This window comes from Mobula hypostoma, chromosome 8, assembly GCF_963921235.1.
Source record: "Mobula hypostoma chromosome 8, sMobHyp1.1, whole genome shotgun sequence".
NCBI lineage: Eukaryota > Metazoa > Chordata > Chondrichthyes > Myliobatiformes > Myliobatidae > Mobula > Mobula hypostoma.
The window spans coordinates 63,667,709-63,687,962 of record NC_086104.1 but is presented as its reverse complement, the minus strand read 5'-3'; the positions used below and the strand labels follow the sequence as shown (position 1 = coordinate 63,687,962).

Genomic DNA, 20,254 nt, shown 5'->3' with positions numbered 1-20,254 from the left:
GTGAGATGCAACACTTTGTAGCAAAGAAGGGTAGAGAGAAGGGGAAGGGTTTTCATCTCAATATAAGGAATTCCAGTCTTTCATCATTTACTGAATTTGCTAGTCAGAAATTCTACAGAGCCAGGATTAATTAATTTATCAGTCCATTGTAATCAAAGTTCAAAGCAAATTTATTATCAAGGCCCTGATGGTCAGAAAGAACTACAGTCTACAAATCAGTGAATTTGAGTAAATCAAGGACAATGAAAGCAGACAGACCAATTGCCTTTGAGCTTGCCATGAGGGAGGAGATGGAGGCTGCCATTTTATGAAGAGACTTTATGTTCTACATTTTATGAGCTATAGACATTTGGCTTGATCAGTGTTTTAAAGTCAAGTGTTTGAAAGCTCCAGAGTCTTAAGACCATAAGACCATAAGACAAAGGAGCAGAAGTCGGCCATTCGGCCCATCAAGTCTGCTCTGCCATTTTATCTTGAGCTGATCCATTCTGCCATTTAGTCCCACTCCCCCGCCTTCTCACCATAACCTTTGATGCCCTGGCTACTCAGATATCTATCAATCTCTGCCTTAAATACACCCAATGATTTGACCTCCACTGCCACCCGTGACAACAAATTCCACAGATTCACAACCCTCTAGCTAAAAAAATTTCTTTGCATCTCTGTTCTGAATGGGTGCCCTTCAATCCTTAAGTTATGCCCTCTCGTACCAGACTCCCCCACCATGGGAAACAACTTTGCCATATCCACTCTGTCCATGCCTTTCAACATCCGAAATGTTTCTATGAGGTCCCCCCTCATTCTTCTAAATTCCAAGGAGTACAGTCCAAGAGCGGTCAAACGTTCCTCATATGTTAACCCTCTCATTCCCGGAATCATTCTAGTGAACCTTCTCTGAACCCTCTCCAAATTCAGCACATCCTTTCTTAAATAAGGAGCCCGAAACTGACACAGTACTCCATGTGAGGTCTCACCAGTGCCTTATAGAGCCTCAACATCACATCCCTGCTCCTATATTCTATTCCTCTAGAAATGAATGCCAACATTGCATTCGCCTTCTTCACCACCCACTCAACCTGGAGGTTAACCTTAAGGGTATCCTGCATGAGGACTCCCAAGTCCCGTTGCATCTCAGAACTTTGAATTCTCTCCCCATTTAAAAAATAGTCTGCCTGTTTATTTCTTCTACCAAAGTGCATAACCATACACTTTCCAACATTGTATCTCATTTGTCACTTCTTTGCCCATTCTCCCAATCTATCCAAGTCTCTCTGCAGACTCTCTGCTTCCTCAGCACTACCGGCCCCTACAGATATCTTCTGCTGGACTAGAGATCATTTCCAAATAAGAAGTTATTTGAGAGGTGTTCTTTGGATGGATATAACATGCGGGTTTGTGACTGTTGAGGTCTGTATTTGCCCTGCATGATGCAAGGTGGTTGCTGATTGAGAACAAAGAGCTATAAATTACTGATTGTGACTTGCTGGAAGAGGGCAATAAATGGGTGCTGGCCTGGAGCTGAGTCAATAAAAAGGGGTTAAAGGTCAGAGAGTTGACCAATAGCCAATGACACTGGAATGCAATATTTGAATTGGTAAGAAATTAGTACAAAAGCAAAGGTTTTCACATAGAAGACAGCGATGACTCAGTAGGAAATTCACCGTCATGGATGTGAGGTGCCCCATGGACATGTAGAAATTCGAAACCGGACTACAAGGAACATACGGCCCCAGCAGCAGAAACTCCTTTTTGACTGGTAATATATTTTCTGTACTTTGACTGTTCATGGATGTTCAGGAAAATTTAGTAGGTGTGCACACAAGTACTTAGTTGTGTAAGTTGACAAGTTCTTCTGTTGAGAGAATGAAGGTACTTATCAATAATTAGAGATTCTCTCTGTGCCTCCCTGATTATTATTACAAGGGTGATTCTTGTAACAGTACCTGAGATTCATTTTCTTGCAGGCATACTCAATATAATCATACTAATAACCATAATAGTTTCAATAAAAACTGCGCCAATGTAGGTGTTCACCCAGTGTGCAAAAGACAACAGAAAAAGACTGCTCAATCAAACCAACCCTGTATTGGCAGAAATATCTGATCAATTCCATTCCCTGCTCTTTCCCCATAGACCAATGTGTTCCTGTCCAATTTCATTTTGAATGTAGATTTATTCTACCTCCACCACACTTACTAGCAGCAAATGTCATGAGTCTGCAGGCCCCTACGGCTTACCATAGAGCTTTTGGCTTCTAGGTTTCTCGAGCACCTGAATTTACTAACTGTTGTCTTAATAAGAGTTGTTAAGCCCTTTGCTTTCTGATTTATCTGGTCAGTTAACTGTGACTGGCACGGGTTTCTCATATTCTGTGATTATTTAAAGAGAACTCTCATTTAGTGTTATTGTGTTGGAGAGAATGATTTGTCTTGCGGTGTCACTCAGTCATTCCTCCAAAGCTCTGCTAGTACAGGTGTCCCCCGCTTTTCAAACGTTCGCTTTACGAAACCTCACTGTTACGAAAGACCTACATTAGTACCCTGTTTTCACTAACAGAACGTGTTTTCACTGTTACGAAAAAAATCAGTGCGCGAAAAAATCAGCGCGTGATAAAAAGTAGCGCGCGCCCTGAGCAGCCGCCCTCCCCCGGATTCGGAACGGCATTGCTTTAACACGAGCCTTTGAGCAGCCGTTTGCCAGATGAGTTCTGAGGTATTGGAAAAGCCTGAAAGAGCTCGTAAAGGTGTTACACTTAGCGTAAAACTAGACATAATTAAGCGTTTTGATCATGGTGAACGAAGTAAGGACAACGTGAGTTTGGCTTGTGGAAGCTGACGAAGATGATGTTGAAGAGGTTTTGGCATCCCATGACCAAGAACTGATAGATGAAGAGCTGATGCAATTGGAAGAGGAAAGGATAACAATCGAAACCGAGTGCAGTAGCGAAATGAACGTGAAGCAACTGCGAGAGATTTTCGCTGCAATGATTATGGAAAAGTATTTCTACTTTATATAGGCTGTGTATTTATCATATTATTTCTGCTTTTACTATATGTTACTGTTATTTTAGGTTTTATGTGTTATTTGGCATGATTTGGTAGGTTATTTTTGAGTCTGTGAACACTCACAAAATTTTCCCATATAAATAAATGGTAATTGCTTCTTCGCTTTACGACGTTTCGGCTTACGACCCATTTCATAGGAACGCTCTACCTTCGGATGGCGGAGGAAACCTGTATTCCTATGTCTAACCTCTTTTTTCTGTCTCTTCACAGGGAATCTGCTGCTCTCTGTTCCTGGGGTCGAGTCGCTCTCAACGCTTCCCATGACTGAGGCCCCCTTCCGCCACACCCGGTTGAGTCACTGCCAGCAACTGCTGTGACAGAGAGAGCCTGCGGTTACTTTGCACTTGAGGCCAGTCCTGTGAATGCACACTGTGACAGAATAACTCCGCTAATAATGGACCCAGTGAAGGCTTCATTCTGAGAGGTTCCCGAAGGCTTTATTCTGAGCTTCTCCAGTCTACATTCATGATGTTTTTCTGTGAGTCAACAAGGTTCGTAAGGTCTCCCATTTTATGCAACGTTTTCAAATTATATGCAATGTTTGGAAGCTATACGCTCTATTCCAAGAAGCATCTGGTCTGTGCCGAGTTTTCCAGACCCGCTCCAAGAAGCATGAGCTCTTTGCTGGAGTTTCCAGACCTATTTCAAGAAGCATGATATCTGTGCTAAGTTTTCCAGACCTGACTCGAGAAGCATCAGGATTGTGCCAGGGTTTCCAAACCTGCCTCAAGGTCTCCAGGCTCCCTGGGCCATCATGAGCCTACAGGCCTCTGCAGCTTGTCGTAGAGCATTGGACTTCTCAGTTCCTTGAGCACCTGTATATACTAATTGCTGTCTTAATAACAGTTCTTCCGAGATTCTTTTGGTATTCCTTTGTCTAAACTCTTGTTTCTATCTCTTCACGGGGAATCTGCTGCTTTCTGCTCTTGGGGTCGAGTTGCTGTCAACGTTTCTAGTGACTGAGGCCGCCTTCCGCTGCACCCGGTTGAGTTGGTGCCAGCAACTGCTGTGACAGAGAATGCACTTGGGTCCGTTCCTGTGAGCGCACACTGTGACAGCAAATTCCAAACCTCAACAACATTCTCATATTTAGGGCCTTCCTTGAATCCTTCTTGTATGTTTTACTTAAAATCTTCATTCAAATACTAGGATTTAGCTGTTAATGCCAACTCTCCTGAATTTACTCCACCTAAACCAATCTTGATCTAAAACAACAGGAATTCTGCAGATGCTGGAAATTCAAGCAACACACATAAAAGTTGCTGGTGAACGCAGCAGGCCAGGCAGCATCTCTAGGAAGAGGTGCAGTCGACGTCAGGACTAACTGACGAAGGGTCTCGGCCTGAAACGTCAACTGCACCTCTTCCTAGAGATGCTGCCTGGCCTGCTGTGTTCACCAGCAACTTTTATGTGTGTTGCAATCTTGATCTAATACAGTTTTACCAGATCTCCTCTCCACCTTTGTCACTCCCAGGAGAGCAAACCCAGATTTTTCTGCTGTAGCTGAAATTCCTTGCATTTGAAATCATTTCAGTACAGATTTTCTGTACTCTCTTCCAAGCCTTCACTTCCATCCTAAAATTAGATGACCTTGATTGAACACAATACTCCAGTTGAAATCTCGCCAGATTTCCAGTTTTACACAAGTACAACATAACCTTCCTGAGTTTGCACTCGGTATCTCTAATAAGCAATCAAGAGAACATAAGCTTTAGTAAACATTTTCTCAGCAGGCCCTTCAACTTACAGCGATTTTCTGAATCAATATATCCTGTTTCCTTTGTATCTACATGCCCTTCAGGAGGATGTTGAAATGAGGAGGAAGTGTCAGAGTAAGTGGAAAAATAAACTAAATAGGAAACAAGGTTTAGTTTCAACAGAAATCAAAGACAGAACAGCAATTACAGGCCAATTAGCTTGATGTCAGTAGTAGTTACTGGGGGCAATTCTTAAGGACAAGATCTATCAGCATTTGGATGGACAAAATCTGATCAGGAGGAATCATTATGCTTTTGTGCAAGAAAAGTCATGCTTGGCAAATATTTTAGAGTTTCTTGGATGTTATCTATTTGGATTTTAGCAAGACTTTCAATGATGTCCCGCATGGTAAGCTAGTCCAGGGGTCCCCAACCTTTTTTGCACTGCGGACCGGTTTATTCTTGTGGACCGGCCGACGCGGGGGTTGGGGGGGGCAGGGGGTAGGGTTGCCAACGGACAAGAGTAGCAGTCAAATACGTTGTGTTTACTCCGAGAAAGACTACGATGACCATGAAGCCTTGCGCGTGCACCAGCGCGCATGCGCAACGTGCGTATGCGTGCGCCTGCCGATCTTGTTTCCTGCAAATCATTTTTGGCAATTCTGTGGGGGGGGTGTTAATCACAACCAGAATATAGGTGATAAGTGGCTAATACACTCAGTTTCGTTTCTAAAAGGGTTTATCTAACGAATTTAATATTAAACACACAGTGCATACTTTCCTCGCATGAATACAGTCCATTATCAGGGGAGGACAGGGGAGCTTGAAGTAAGTGTTGAACGAACTTCCAGTAGAAGTGGCAGAAACAGGTTCAATATTATCATTTAAAGAAAAATTGGATAGGTATATGGACAGGAAAGGAATGGAGGGTTATGGGCTGAGTGCAGGTCGGTGGGACTAGGTGAGAGTAGCATTCAGCACGGACTAGAAGGGCCGAGATCGCCTGTTTCCGTGCTGTAATTGTTATATGGTTATAAAAGTCACTTAAGTCAATAGCATCATAACATTTTAAGTAATGTTTGGATATTAAACACACAGCACATATTTTCCCCATATGAACATATAAAATCATTGCAACACACCAATATCGCTGAATCAGTGGGAGCCCTGGGCTTGTTTCTCCGTAACAAGACAGTCCCGTCGAGGGGTGATGGGAGACAGCGATACTCGAAGGGGGTTCTTTATGTCTAGTCTATTCCGTAATTTAGTTTTCGTTGCATTCATTGCAGAAAACTGCGCTTCGCAGAAATATGTTGGAAGCAACGTTTTCAGTGCTTTTGTGGCTATCTCGGGATATTTAGCCTTGACTTTGATCCAGAATGCCGGCAGAGATGTTATGTCAAACATACTTTTCAGCCCGTCGTCATTTGCAAGCTCGAGGAGTTGATCTCCTTCCCACGTTGACATGGATGACGCGCAGAAATTGACCTCGCATGCGTAATGGCTCAACAGTGGCCGTGACAGGGAATAAGGAAAGGTGCAGCTGACTCATATGGCCAAATCATATCGTTCCCTCACGGCCCGATAACGCATGCTTTGCGGCCTGGTGGTTGGGGACCGCTGAGCTAGTCCATAAGGTTAGGTCCATTGAAATCCAGTCAGAACTAGCGAGGTGGATTCAAAATTGGCTCAGAGATAAAAAAGAGAGGATGGTGCTTGAAGGTTGTTTTCAGATTGGGGTCTGGTAACTAGTGGTGTGTTGCGACCCTTGTTATTTGCTATTTATATAAATGATTTGGATGCAAATGCATGAGGCTTAATCAACACATTTATGCATGACACAAGTTAGGTGTCATTAATCATGAAGCATGTTACTGTAGATTACAGGGAAATCTTAATTAGTTTGAGAAGTGGGTCAAGGAGTGGAAGATGAATTTCAATACAGATGAGTATGAAGTGATGCATTTTGGATAGTCAAACTAGTATAGGACTTGTACTTTGAATGGTAGGGCACTGCAGAGTGTAGTGGAACAGAAGGACTGAGGAATACAAGTACATGGTTCGCTGAAAGCAATGTCACAGGTGATGTTTAGTATACAGACCTTCATCAGTCAGAGCAATGAGTAAAGATGTGGCGACATTATGTTTCATTTATCTAAGTTGGTGGAAAGGTCACACTTGGAGTACAGTGTATAGTTTTGGTCACCCTGTTAAGAAACATAGAAAACCTACAGCACAAAACAGGCCCTTCGGCCCACAATGCTGTGCCGAACATGTATTTACTTAAAAATTACCTAGGGTTACCCATAGCCCTCTTTTTTTCTAAGCTCCATGTACCTATTCAGCAGTCTCTTAAAAGACAACTCATCCGATTCCAGAGACTTATCCAACTTGATGCTTTCCAAAAGCTTCAGCAAATCCTCTTTTTTAATATCTAGATGCTCAAACTTTTCAATCCACCATAAGTCATCCCTACAATCACCAAGATCCTTTTCCATAGTGAATCCTGAATCAAAGTATTCATTATTATCTCTGCTATCTCCTCTGGTTCCATACACACTTTTCCACTGTCACACTTGAATGGTCCTATTCTCTCATGTCTTATCCTCTTGCTCTTCACATACCTGTAGAATGCCTTGGGGTTTTCCTTAATCATGCTTGCCAAGGCCTTCTCATTGCCCCTTCTGTCTCTCCTAATTTCATTCTTAAGCTCCTTCCTGCTAGCCTTATAATCTTCTAGATCTCTATCACTACCTAGTTTTATGAACCTTTCGTAAGCTTTTCTTTTCTTCTTGACTAGATTTACAACAGCATTTGTACACCACAGTTCCTGTACCCTACCATCCTTTCTCTGTCTCATTGGAACGTACCTATGCAGAATGCCACACAAATATCCCCTGAACATTTGCCACATTTGTGCCGTACATTTCCCTGAGACCATCTGTTCCCACTTAATGCTTCCAGTTCCTGCCTGATAGCTTCATATTTCCTTTTACTCCAATTACGCTTTCCTAACTTGTCTGTTCCTATCCCTCTCTGATGCTATGGTAAAGGAGGTAGAATTGTGATCACTATCTCAAAACTGCTCTCCTAATGAGAGACCGGACACCTGACCAGGTTCATTTCCCAATACCAGATCAAGTACAGACTCTCCTCATGTAGGCTTATCTACATATTATGTCAGGAAACCTTCCTGAACACACCTAACAAACTCCACCCCATCTAAACCCCTTGCTCTAGGGAGATGCCAATTAATATTTGGGAAATTAAAATCTCCCACCACAACAACCCTGTTATTATTACACCTTTCCAGAATCTGTCTCCCTATCTGCTCCTTGATGTCCCTGTTACTATTGGGTGGTCTATAAAAAACACCCAGTACAGTTATTGACCCCTTCCTGTTCCTAACTTCCACTCACAGAGCCTCAGTAGACTACTGGTCACCAACCTTTTTAAGCCCAAGATCCCCTACCTCGACCTCAGTGAAAGGCAAGATCTACCTACTAAATCGTTTAGAGAAAAAACACACATCAAAGTTGCTGGTGAACACAGCAGGCCAGGCAGCATCAATAGGAAGAGGTACAGTCGATGTTTCAGGCCGAGACCCTTCGTCAGGACTAACTGAAGGAAGAGCTAGTAAGAGATTTGAAAGTGGGAGGGGGAGGGGGAGATCCAAAATGATAGGAGAAGACAGGAGGGGGAGGGATGGAGCCAAGAGCTGGACAGATGATTGGCAAAGGGGATATGGGAGGATCATGGGACAGGAGGCCCGGGGAGAAAGACAAGGGTGGGGGGGAGACCAGAGAATGGGCAAAGGGTATAGTCAGAGGGACAGAGAGAGAAAAAGGAGAGTGAGAGAAAGAATGTGTGTATAAAAATAAATAACGGATGGGGTACGAGGGGGAGGTGGGGCATTAGCGGAAGTTAGAGAAGTCAATGTTCATGCCATCAGGTTGGAGGCTACCCAGATGGAATATAAGGTGTTGTTCCTCCAACCTGAGTGTGGCTTCATCTTTACAGTCGAGGAGGCCATGGATAGACATGTCAGAATGGGAATGGGATGTGGAATTAAAATGTGTGGCCACTGGGAGATACTGCTTTCTCTGGCGGACAGAGCGTAGGTGTTCAACAAAGCGGTCTCGCAGTCTGCGTCGGGTCTCGCCAATATATAGATATATATATATATATTTACGTATTTATATATTTAGGAGCAACACCTTATATTCCGTCTGGGTAGCCTCCAACCTGATGGCATGAGGAACACCTCTTCTCCCCAGTTCCCTGCTAATCTACAGAGCCAGACTCTGTGGCAGCGATCTGACCACTGTGGCTTTTATCTGCTAGGTCATCCAACTACTACTACTTCAACGTTGACTCATGCCTAGGGGGCCGGCGTCGGGAACGATGACGGACTCTCTACTTCTCCCTCTCCCTTATCAGTGTGTTCAGTTCATCTACATTAGCCATGCTGCTGTCTTCTAGGAGCGTGTTGACCATAGTCTTGGGAGGGCGCCCAGGGTTCATCTTCCCGTGCTTGGGCTCCCATGTGATCACTAGGCTGGCAGGTAGCTCGGGGTGGTGTAGACAGTGCCCCACTAGTTGCAGTCTTCTCACCTCGATTTTAGTGGTGAGCATCGGTAGGTCGTTATAGAGCTCGACGTTCGTCATCTGCTGTTGCCAACTCGTGTCAAGAGCCATCCAGAGCATTCGTGTATAGCAACCATCTAGAGACTTTCGCATAGTATTGATGAGTGTCCATGTCTCGCATCCGTACGTGAGAATGGACTCTATGACTGCTATGAAGATCCTCTTTTTAAGCCCTCTGGTCAGGCTCGACTTCCAGATTTCCTTCACGTCGTTCACAGCCCTCCAGGCCAGCACCTTCCATATCTTTATATCCTTCTCCGAACTCATCATTCTTGACCCGAGGTACTTGTAGTCAAAGACTTTCTTAATGGTATCATTCTTTATGGTCTTGACAGTACCTTCGTCGCAGTTAAACACCATGTACTCTGTCTTTTTAGCGTTTAGGTGAAGTCCAACTTTACTGCACTCAATTTCCACTTTTGTCAGTAGCTGCTGTGCTTCCTCCATCTGGTCAGACAGCAGGACTATGTCATCTGCAAAATCGAGATCTGTGAGCGTAACTGGTCTGACCCTTTTGGTTTGTCCTGGTTTTATGGTAAAACCAAGCTTGTCATAATCTTTGGTAGCTTGATGTAGAGCGTAATCAAGGACGATTATAAAGATGTAGGGTGCAGAGTGTCTCCTTGCAGCACACCAGCTAGGAGCTCGAACACTGCTGTTTCTCCATCTGGTGATACAACTTTCGCCATGGTTTTGCTATAGCTGGAGTCTATTGCTCTCAGTAGATGGTCTGGCATTCCGTAAGGGATAGAGGGCGGGGGGGAAGGGGAGGAGGGGTGGCATTACTGGTCAGGGATACTAATACAGCTACAGAAAGGGTGGGTAATGTAGCAGGATCCTCTTTTGAGTCAGTATGGGTGGAAGTCAGGAACAGGAAGGAAGCAGTTACTCTGTTGGGGGTATTCCATAGGCCCCCTGGTAGCAACAGAGATACAGAGGAGCAGATTGGGAGGCAGATTTTGGAAAGGTGCAAAAATAACAGGGTTGTTATCATGGGTGACTTTAACTTCCCTAATATTGATTGGCACCTGATTAGTTCCAAGGCTATAGATGGGGCAGAGTTTGTTAAGTGTGTCCATGACGGATTCCTGTCACAGTATGTGGACAGGCTAATTAGGGGGAATGCCATACTAGATCTAGTACTAGGTAATGAACTGGGTCAGGTCACAGATCTCTCAGTGGGAGAGCATCTGGGGGACAGTGACCACCACTCCCTGGCCTTTAACATTTTCATGAAAAAGGATAGAATCAGAGAGGACAGGAAAATTTTAATTGAGGAAGGGCAAATTATGAGGCTATAAGGCTAGAACTTGTGGGTGTGAATTGGGATGATGTTTTTGCAGGGAAATGTACTATGGACATGTGGTCGATGTTTAGAGATCTTTTGCAAGATGTTAGGAATAAATTTGTCCCGGTAAGGAAGATAAAGAATGGTAGGGTGAAGGAACCATGGGTGACAAGTGAGGTGGAAAATCTAGTCCGGTAGAAGAAGGTAGCATACATAAGGTTTAGGAAGCAAGGATCAGCTGGGTCTATTGAGGAATATAGGGAAGCAAGAAAGGAGCTTAAGAAGGGGCTGAGAAGAGCAAGAAGGGGGCATGAGAAGGCCTTGGTGAGTAGGGAAAAGGAAAACCCCAAGGCATTCTTCAATTATGTGAAGAACAAAAGGATGACAGGAGGGAAGGTAGGACCAATTAGAGATAAAGGCGGGAAGATGTGCCTGGAGGCTGTGGAAGTGAGCGAGGTCCTCAATGAATACTTCTCTTCGGTATTCACCAATGAGAGGGAACTTGATGATGGTGAGGACAATATGAGTGAGGCTGATGTTCTGGAGCATGTTGATATTAAGGGAGAGGAGGTGTTGGAGTTGCTAAAATACATTAGGACGGATAAATCCCTGGGGCCTGATGGAATATTCCCCAGGCTGCTCCACGAGGCGAAGGAAGAGATTGCTGAGCCTCTGGCTAGGATCTTTATGCCCTCGTTGTCCACGGGAATGGTACCGGAGGATTGGAGGGAGGCGAATGTTGTCCCCTTGTTCAAAAAAGGTAGTAGGGATAGTCCGGGTAATTATAGGCCAGTGAGCCTTACGTCTGTGGTGGAAAAGCTGTTGGAAAAGATTCTTAGAGATGGGATCTATGGGCATTTAGAGAATCATGGTTTGATCAGGGACAGTCAGCATGGTTTTGTGAAGGGCAGATCATGTCTAACCTGCCTGATAGAGTTCCTTGAGGAGGTGACCAGGCATATAGATGAGGGTAGTGCAGTGGATGTGATCTATATGGATTTTAGTAAGGCATTTGACAAGGTTCCACATGGTAGGCTTATTCAGAAAGTCAGAAGGCATGGGATCCAGGGAAGTTTGGCCAGGTGTATTCAGAATTGGCTTGCCTGCAGAAGGCAGAGGGTCGTGGTGGAGGGAGTACATTCAGATTGGAGGATTGTGACTAGTGGTGTCCCACAAGGATCTGTTCTGGGACTTCTACTTTTCATGATTTTTATTAACGAACTGGATGTGGGGGTGGAAGGGTGGGTTGGCAAGTTTGCAGATGACACAAAGGTTGGTGGTGTTGTAGATAGTGTAGAGGGCTGTCGAAGATTGCAGAGAGACATTGGTAGGATGCAGAAGTGGACTGAGAAGTGGCAGATGGAGTTCAACCCGGAGGAGTGTGAGGTGGTACACTTTGGAAGGACAAACTCCAAGGCAGAGTACAAAGAAAATAGCAGGATACTTGGTAGTGTGGAGGAGCAGAGGGATCTGGGGTTACATGTCCACAGATCCCTGAAAGTTGCCTCACAGGTGGATAGGGTAGTTAAGAAAGCTTATGGGGTGTTAGCTTTCATAAGTCGAGGGATAGGGTTTAAGAGTCGCAATGTAATGATGCAGCTCTATAAAACTCTGGTTAGGCCACACTTGGAGTACTGTGTCCAGTTCTGGTCGCCTCACGATAGGAAGAATGTGGAAGCATTGGAAAGGGTACAGAGAAGATTTACCAGGATGCTGCCCGGTTTAGAGAGTATGCATTATGATCAGAGATTAAGGGAGCTAGGGCTTTACTCTTTGGAGAGAAGGAGGATGAGAGGAGACATGATAGAGGTGTACAAGATAATAAGAGGAATAGATAGAGTGGATAGCCAGCGCCTCTTCCCCAGGGCACCACTGCTCAATACAAGAGGACATGGCTTTAAGGTAAGGGGTGGGAAGTTCAAGGGGGATATTAGAGGAAGGTTTTTTACTCAGGGAGTGGTTTGTGTGTGGAATGCACTGCCTGAGTCAGTGGTGGAGGCAGACACACTAGTGAAGTTTACGAAACTACTAGTCAGGTATATGGAGGAATTTAAGGTGGGGGGTTATATGAGAGACAGGGTTTGAGGGTCGGCACAACATTGTGGGCCAAAGGGCCTGTACTGTGCTGTACTATTCTATGTTCTATGTTCTATGTAAGCTTTGAGGATCTTCAGCATTTTACCTCGGTGAATGGAGTCAAAAGCTTTGCGAAAATCGATGTAAGTAAGCACGGCTAGTAGGTTGCTCTTCTTGACTTCCTCGATAACTCTACGGAGAGCAAGTATTTGCATTACTGTTGTGCGCTTCTGCCGAAAACCATTCTGATTGAATCTTAGCTTAGGGTCAATGGCGGTGTGAATCCTCTTCAAGGTCATCCGATTGTATAACTTTGCTAAGACGCAGGTCAAGCTGATACCACGGTAGTTGTCTGCCATCGTGAGGGATCCAGACTTGGGGACTGGGATAATGTTTGAGAATTACCACTGTTCTGGTTTGTCAACTTTCATCAGTGCCATATTACATATATCCAGCAAGATGTCATCCAGGTCGCAGTTCTTCAGGACATCTGGTGGTATCCCATCTGGTCCAGCGCTCCTGCCCTGTTTGAGTGCATATTTGGCCTTCTTCGGTTCCTCAATGCTGAATGGGCCGTCATTGATGTCTACTTGCGTTAGTATCGTGGGTATGTCCTCTTCTTCTTCCGTGATCGTTGGAGGGTTTCCCAGCAGGTTCTTAAAGTGGGTAAACCATGCCTGGACACGGTCCTCTGTTGTTTTACCACTTATTTGACCTGATGGGGTCTTCTTCCATCTACTGATCTCATTGACTAGGCGCCATGCTTCTCCATGCTGCTTGTCTTCATTAGCAGCCTCTACCTCTCTAATCCTCTCAGCTAGTTCCTCTTCCTTCAGTCGGTCGTAGGTGGCAAAGAGATTCTTCTTTGCTGTCTTGAACTTGTCTCTTAGCCCTTCTGTTTCGTTCCTTCTAAGGTCGGGATGACAAGCGTTGACCACACTTCCTGCTGCGACGACGTCAGGATGTTTCGAGATCCAGCTCTTCTTGATTCGCTTCACAGTAGGCAAACTCTTTGTTGCATCTGTGTGTACGTCTATGAGCTGTTGATAGCGGTCGGTGGCAGTCTCTTCCTCTCCCCTTTCCAGTGGGCCGAAGCGATTTCTCACCTCCACTGTGTACTGGGCTTGAAGAATAGGTTGTGAGGAGAATGCCTTCCAGTCTATCTTCTCCTTGGGACCTGTGGCTTTGGGTTGCCACAGGCTCAGTCTCACTTGCATTGACACTACTCTGTGGTCAGAACTGACCGAGTTGAAGATGCTGTAGGCTTCTGTGTTGATCACACAATTACGCCATTTTGTTCTTACGAGGATGTAATCGAGCTGTTTCCTGTAGATGGAGGCTCTGTTTTCATATATCCACAGTTTACCATCACGCTTCTTGAATTGTGTGTTGGCGACAATGAGACTGTGGTCCTAGATGAAATCAACTAGATATTGTCCATTTCTGTTGGTAAAGTATTGGTATGAGTATGGAACATCTTCCAGTCCGACCTGGGCATTAAAATCACCAAGCACAGAGAGCAAGTTATGTGTGCCAGTATTGAAGTGACAGCTTTGTGAAGTTTACTGTAGAAGGTCTCCATCTCCTTCTCCTCGCTGCAGTTGTGCGGGGAGTAACAGATGATGACAGAGGTTGCCGGGTTTCTGTCGAATTCCGCAGTAAGGATTCTGTCAGTGACTGACACTACGCCCCTCAGTGCCATCTTCGCCTTGCAGCTCAACATCACCCCTACTCCACCTTGTGCTGACATCATCGTCAGCTCTGTCCATGTGGACGAGGTGATAAGGTGCATCCCCTCTACCTCTGTGAACCTTATCTCTTCGTCAGGGTGTACATGACCGTGTTCTTGGATACCCAGGATGGAGATCACGTAGCCGCTTGCCTGTGATGCCAACTCTATGCATCGAGGCAAGAGGCGGATGGTGTTTGCGCTGAAGGTTGAGATGATCGTTTTTATCTTACAGCGCAAAAGAGGCACAGTTTGCTCATCCCCCTTGTTGAACTCAACCCTCCCAGTGGGGTTTGAGGTTGCATCTTCATAATGCCTGTCTAGGCCAGGGTCTGGGCGTTCCACAGAGTTCCTGAGCACTCCCGGCTCTGGAAGTATAGGGTTTGTTGGGTTGTCTGTCATCATAATGCCTTACAAGGCGCGAAACGAAAGACCATGTGGCGCGCCACTCCTCACACAGACAGTAGGTGGCCATTGACTCACAAAGAGTTAATCCGCCCTTTCACAAGTTTTGTTCTCAATCCTGCTGGGTGCCTAAACACCCTCCTCCCTGGTTAACCGAAGTGCACCAGGGCGTGTGCCAGTTGAGTCACCAACAACCCGACCCAGGCCAGGTAGTACTAGGCTACGTGGTCCCAGTACCAAGGCAAGGCCCTGACTTGACTCTAAGGAAGGCCGTCCCCCCCAGCAATACCCAAACAGGAGTACTTACTATTAAGCGGGACAGCCACAGGGTACTCTCTAATATCTAACTCTTGCCCTTCCCTTTCCTGACTGTTATCCACTTATCTGTCTCCTGAGGCCCTGGTGTGACTACTTGCCTATAGCTCCTCTCTATCATCTTCTCACTTTCCCCGACCAGATGAAGGTCATCGAGCTGCAGCTCCAGTTCCCTGACCCGCAGGGAACTTAAGGAGCTGCAGCTTGACGCACCTGGTGCAGATGTGGCCTTCCGGGAGGCTGGAAGTCTCCCAGACTTCCCACATCTGAAACCCAGCACAGAACACCAGCCTCACAGACATACTTCCTGTTTCTATTCTTCACAGGTAACCTACCTCGCCTCGACTCATTATCGCTGAAGCCCTGTTGAGACAAAGCTCTCCTACTCTGTCTACCTCTACTCAACGCCCACTCTTTAAAGCTGTCTCCTTTTAAACCCTTCAAGTTGGTCTAACTCACTGACATGCCTTGATCAATGTTGGAGGAAAGATGTTCTTAAATTAAAAAGAATACAGAACAGATTTATGAGGATATTACCAGGACTAAAGTGCATGAGTTATAGGGGGAGATTGGCCAAGCTACATCGTTACTCCTCGAAGCATAGGAGAAAAATAAGGTGGATGTTGACAGTCTCTTCCCCCGGTTTGGGGAGCCCAAAATTAGGGCATAGATTCAGTGTGAGAGGGGTAAGTTTTAAAATGGACTTGAGGACATCAATTTCACATGGAGCGTGGTGAGTATATGGAAGTGGCTGAGTCAGGCACAATTGTATAATTTAAGAAGCATTTGGATAGATACATGCAAGGGCATACCTTAGATGGATATGGGCCAAGCACAGGAAATTGGGACTAGCTGGGTGGGCACTGTGGCCAGCATTGACATGTTGGGCCAAAGGCCTGTATCAATATTCTATGACTCTATGACTGTAAACTTTTCCTGTCCTGGGAAGGAATTAACAGTAGGTATCCTACAGGTGAGATCTGGATCTGGGCTGTACCCTCCAAATATCCGGACCTGCCTCTCAGTTTTTTGCACTACCTTACTTTCCCTTTTCTATTTTCTATTTATGATTTATAATTTAAATTTTTACTATTTACTATCGATTTGTACTCCAGGGAGCGTGAAGCGCAGAATCAAATATCGCTGTGATGATTGTACGCTCTAGTATCAATTGTTTGGTGACAATAAAGTAAAGTAAAAGGTGGAGACAAGAACAACTGCAGATACTGGAAATCCAGAGCAACACCCACAGAATGATGGAGAATAGATGATGGGCAACCTGACTAATGGGCCACAACAATTCACTGGTGGAGAGGTAGGGGCACACCGGGAATGGTGTTATCCCAGCAAAAATTGATGGGTTTCTTAAACTACGTACATTACCGCTAATCTCACAGGTAAAAGCTTCAGCAATCCATCTAATTGACTAGATAACGGAATGTTAGGCTGCTAACTAGGAAGCTCTTTTAACTGAGTCTTCCACGGCCAAAAAGGCAGCAGTTTAATTTTCTGGTGAATTTTTATGTGTGTTCCTTGAAATTCCAGCATCTGCAGATTTTCTTGTGTTTGAGCAGTTTAATTTTGTACTGCTGTAGTCAGTACTTTAATAGAAGCACTCCTGGAAAGCAATGGCTGCATTCAATTGTCAATTAAGAAGGGAGCAATAACTCAGCGTGTTTCCTGACAGTATAATGATTGAGTAGTGGTTATTCATGGCCTTAGAATCTTTAGCCCTGTTATCAGAGGTGGTCAATATTTCATTCAGTAAGCTCCAGACATTCTCAAGTGCATTTAATGTGAATCTCTACTCACGTACCTGCATTCTCTGATTTAAGAAATGTAGCTTCTGGTTCAGCAGCCCCATTTCCTGAAAGAATGTAGACAGGTCAACATACTTGCATTTTCTATCCTTACATTTTTAAACTGTACAAGAATCCTGCTTCAGTAATGAAATCTATAATTAAGAAAAGTTTTACAAACATATGAATTAGATAAAGGAAAAGGCCACTCTACCCTCAAGTCTACTCCATCATACAATAGAATCATGAGTAACTTGATAATGACCGCAACTTCACATTCCAGTTTACATACATTAATAGAATTAATCTTTCACAACCTTGCTTAGTGTGAATCTATCTAAACCTGAGTACAAAATTCGAAGATTCTGCTTCCAACCTAACATGGCGAACACCTAACATTCTGTTATCTAGAGAGTTAGATGGATTGCCAAAGCTTTACCTGTGAGATGGCGGTAATATACGCAATCTAAGAACCTACCAGTTTTTCCAAGGATAGCATCATTCCTGGTTTACCCCTACCTCTCCACCAGTAAATAGCTGTGGCCCATTAGACAGATTCTGCTTTGAGGAAGAAGATTTCAAAAACTTCATTCTGAGGGAGAAAATAAAACCAACCCAGTTCTGTCTTAAATTGGTGGCTCCTTATTTTTAACATGGTGACTTCTAGTTCTGGATCCTCCCACATGGGGAAATACTCAATCAGTGCCTATCCTACCTAAACTCTAATCAAGCCCTTCCTCATTATTCTAAACTCTAGCAGATAGAGCCTAGTCTGTCCAATTCTTTCTTAGAACAAGTTATGTTACAGCTTTATAAAACTCTAGCTAGGCCTCATATGGAGTATTGTATTCATTTCTTGTTGCCCCATCATCGAAAGGTTATGGACAGGGTGCAGAAAAGATTTGTCAGGATCAGAGAGTATGTACTATAAAGAGAGATTGGACAAGCTTGGATTGCTTTACTTGGAGCAGCACAGACAGGGGGACACTTGATAGAAAATTATGAGAGAAATCGATAAGAGCAGACAGCTGGTATCCATTTCCTAGTGTTGAAATGCCTAACGCTAGTCGGAGGGGATAAGTTCAAATAAGATATGCAGGGTCATTTTGTTTTTTACAGACAGAGTGCTGGGTGCATTGAGTGCACTGTCAGGGGTGGCAGTGGAGCAAAAAAGTGATAAAGGCATTTAAGAGGCTCTTAGGTCAGCACATCATTAAAGAAGAAATTAGATCAGCTATCATTAAAGAAGAAATAGCAAGAAATGTGGAAAGAAATGAATTCATCAGGCAGACGCAGCATGGATTCAGCAAAGGCAGGTCCTGTTTATCAAGCTTACTGCAGTTCTTTGAGGATATTACGAGCGCAGTGGATAGAGAGGAACAGATGGACATTAATTAACTGGATTTCCAGAAGGCGTTCGATAAGGTGCCACATAAAGACTTACCCATAAGATAAGGATGCACAGAGCTGGGGGTGATGCATTAGATTGGATAGAGGATTGGTTAACCAATAGAAAGCAGAGAGTTGGGATACAAGGGTGTTTCTCTGGTTGGCAATCAGGGGTCGGTGCTGTTCACAATATACATAAACAATCTGGAAGAGGAGACCTAGTATAGTGTACCTAAGTTTTCTGACGATACTAAATTGAATGGAAAAGCAAAGTGTGTAGAAGATACGGAAAGCCTGCAGAGAGATATCGATAGGTTAAGTGAGTGGGCAGATGGAGTACAATGTTGAAAAATGCAAGATCATCCACTTTGGAAGGAAAAATGAAAGAGCAGATTATTATTAAAATGGTAAAAAAAAAAATTGCAGCATGCTGCTGTGTAGAGTGACTTGGCAATGCTTGTGCATGAATCACAAAAAATTGGTTTGCAGGTGCAGCAGCAATCTATCAAGAAGGCAAACGGAATGTTGGCCTTCAATGCTAGAGGGATTGAATTTAAGAGCAGGGAGGTTATGCTGCAACGGTACAGGGTACTGGTGAGGCCGAATCTGGAGTACTCCGTGCAGTCCTGGTCTCCTTACTTGAGGAAGGATATACTGGCTTTGCAGGCGGTGCAGAGGAGGTTCAGCAGGTTGATTCCAGAAATGAAGGGGTTAGACTATGACGAGAGATTGAGTCACCTGGGAGTGTGTTCACTGGAATTCAGAAGAATTAGAGGAGATCTTATAGAAACATATAAAGTTATGAAAGGGATAGATAAGATAGAGGCGGGAAAGTTCTTTCCACTAGAAGGTGAGACGAGAACTAGGGGACATAGCCTCAAGATTCAGGGGAGTAGATTTAGGACGGAAATGAGAGGAACTGTTTTTCCCAGAGAGTGGTGAATCTGTGGAACTCTCTGCCCAATGAAACTGTGGAGGCTGCTTCAGTAACTATATTTAAGACAAGGGTGGACATATTTTTGCATAGTAGGGGAATTAGGGGTTATGGGGATAAGGCCGGTAGGTGGAGATGAGCCACGATCTTATTGAATGGTGGAAAAGGCTCGACGGGCCAGATGGCCAACTCCTGCTCCTATTTCATATGTACAAACGTTGTACATCGGCAGAGAATTCAAGGATATGGACAATGTGAACACAGAAGGAATTAGTTTAGTTAGGCATTTAATTATTATTTTAATTAATTTATGGGCCAAAGAGCCTGTTGCTGTAATGTACTGTTCTATGTACGATGTATTAAGCCCTGCCATTCCCAATATAAGTCTCTGAATTGCTTTGAATAAATAATAAATGCGACAAATGTATGAAACCAAATAGTATTGCATGAACCACGGCTCATCACATCTTTGGCTAACTACTTGCATAACTCACACAAATTGCTGGAGGAACTCAGCAGGCCAGGCAGCATCTATGGAAAAAAGTACAGTTGACATTTCAGGCGGAGGCCCTTCAGCAGTACTGGAGAAAAAAGATGAGGAGTAGATTTTAAAGGTGGGGGAGGGGAGAGGGAAACACAAAGTGATAGTGAAACCAGGATTGGGAGGGATGAAGTACATAGCTGGGAAGTTGATTGGTGAAAGAGATACAGGGCTAGAGAAGGAGGAGTCTGATAGGTGGGGATAGAAGGCCGTGGAAGAAAGAGAAAGGGGGGGAGGAGCACCATAGGAGTTGATGTGCAGGCATGGAGATTGGAGAGAGGGAAGAGAGGATGGGTACTGGTGAAGGAGGGGGCAGTGGGGGGGGCATTACCAGAAGTTCAAGAAATCGATGTCATTGCCCTCATGTTG

General features: G+C 44.5%; 1 protein-coding gene across 6 annotated transcripts in view; it reads right to left on the bottom strand.

Annotated features, from left to right (window-relative positions):
- The window catches only part of si:zfos-1056e6.1 (uncharacterized protein LOC107988029 homolog), a 127,250-nt gene that overhangs the window by 2,829 nt on the left and 104,167 nt on the right, over positions 1-20,254 (bottom strand). For 5 of the 6 annotated variants that reach the window (XM_063055990.1, XM_063055989.1, XM_063055988.1 and 2 more), the window contains one exon: positions 17,039-17,089. The exons of the other annotated variant lie outside the window; for it this stretch is intronic. In XM_063055990.1, coding sequence (XP_062912060.1) covers positions 17,039-17,089 — 51 coding nt within the window. The remainder of the gene's footprint in view (positions 1-17,038; positions 17,090-20,254) is intronic. 6 annotated transcript variants of the gene reach the window in all.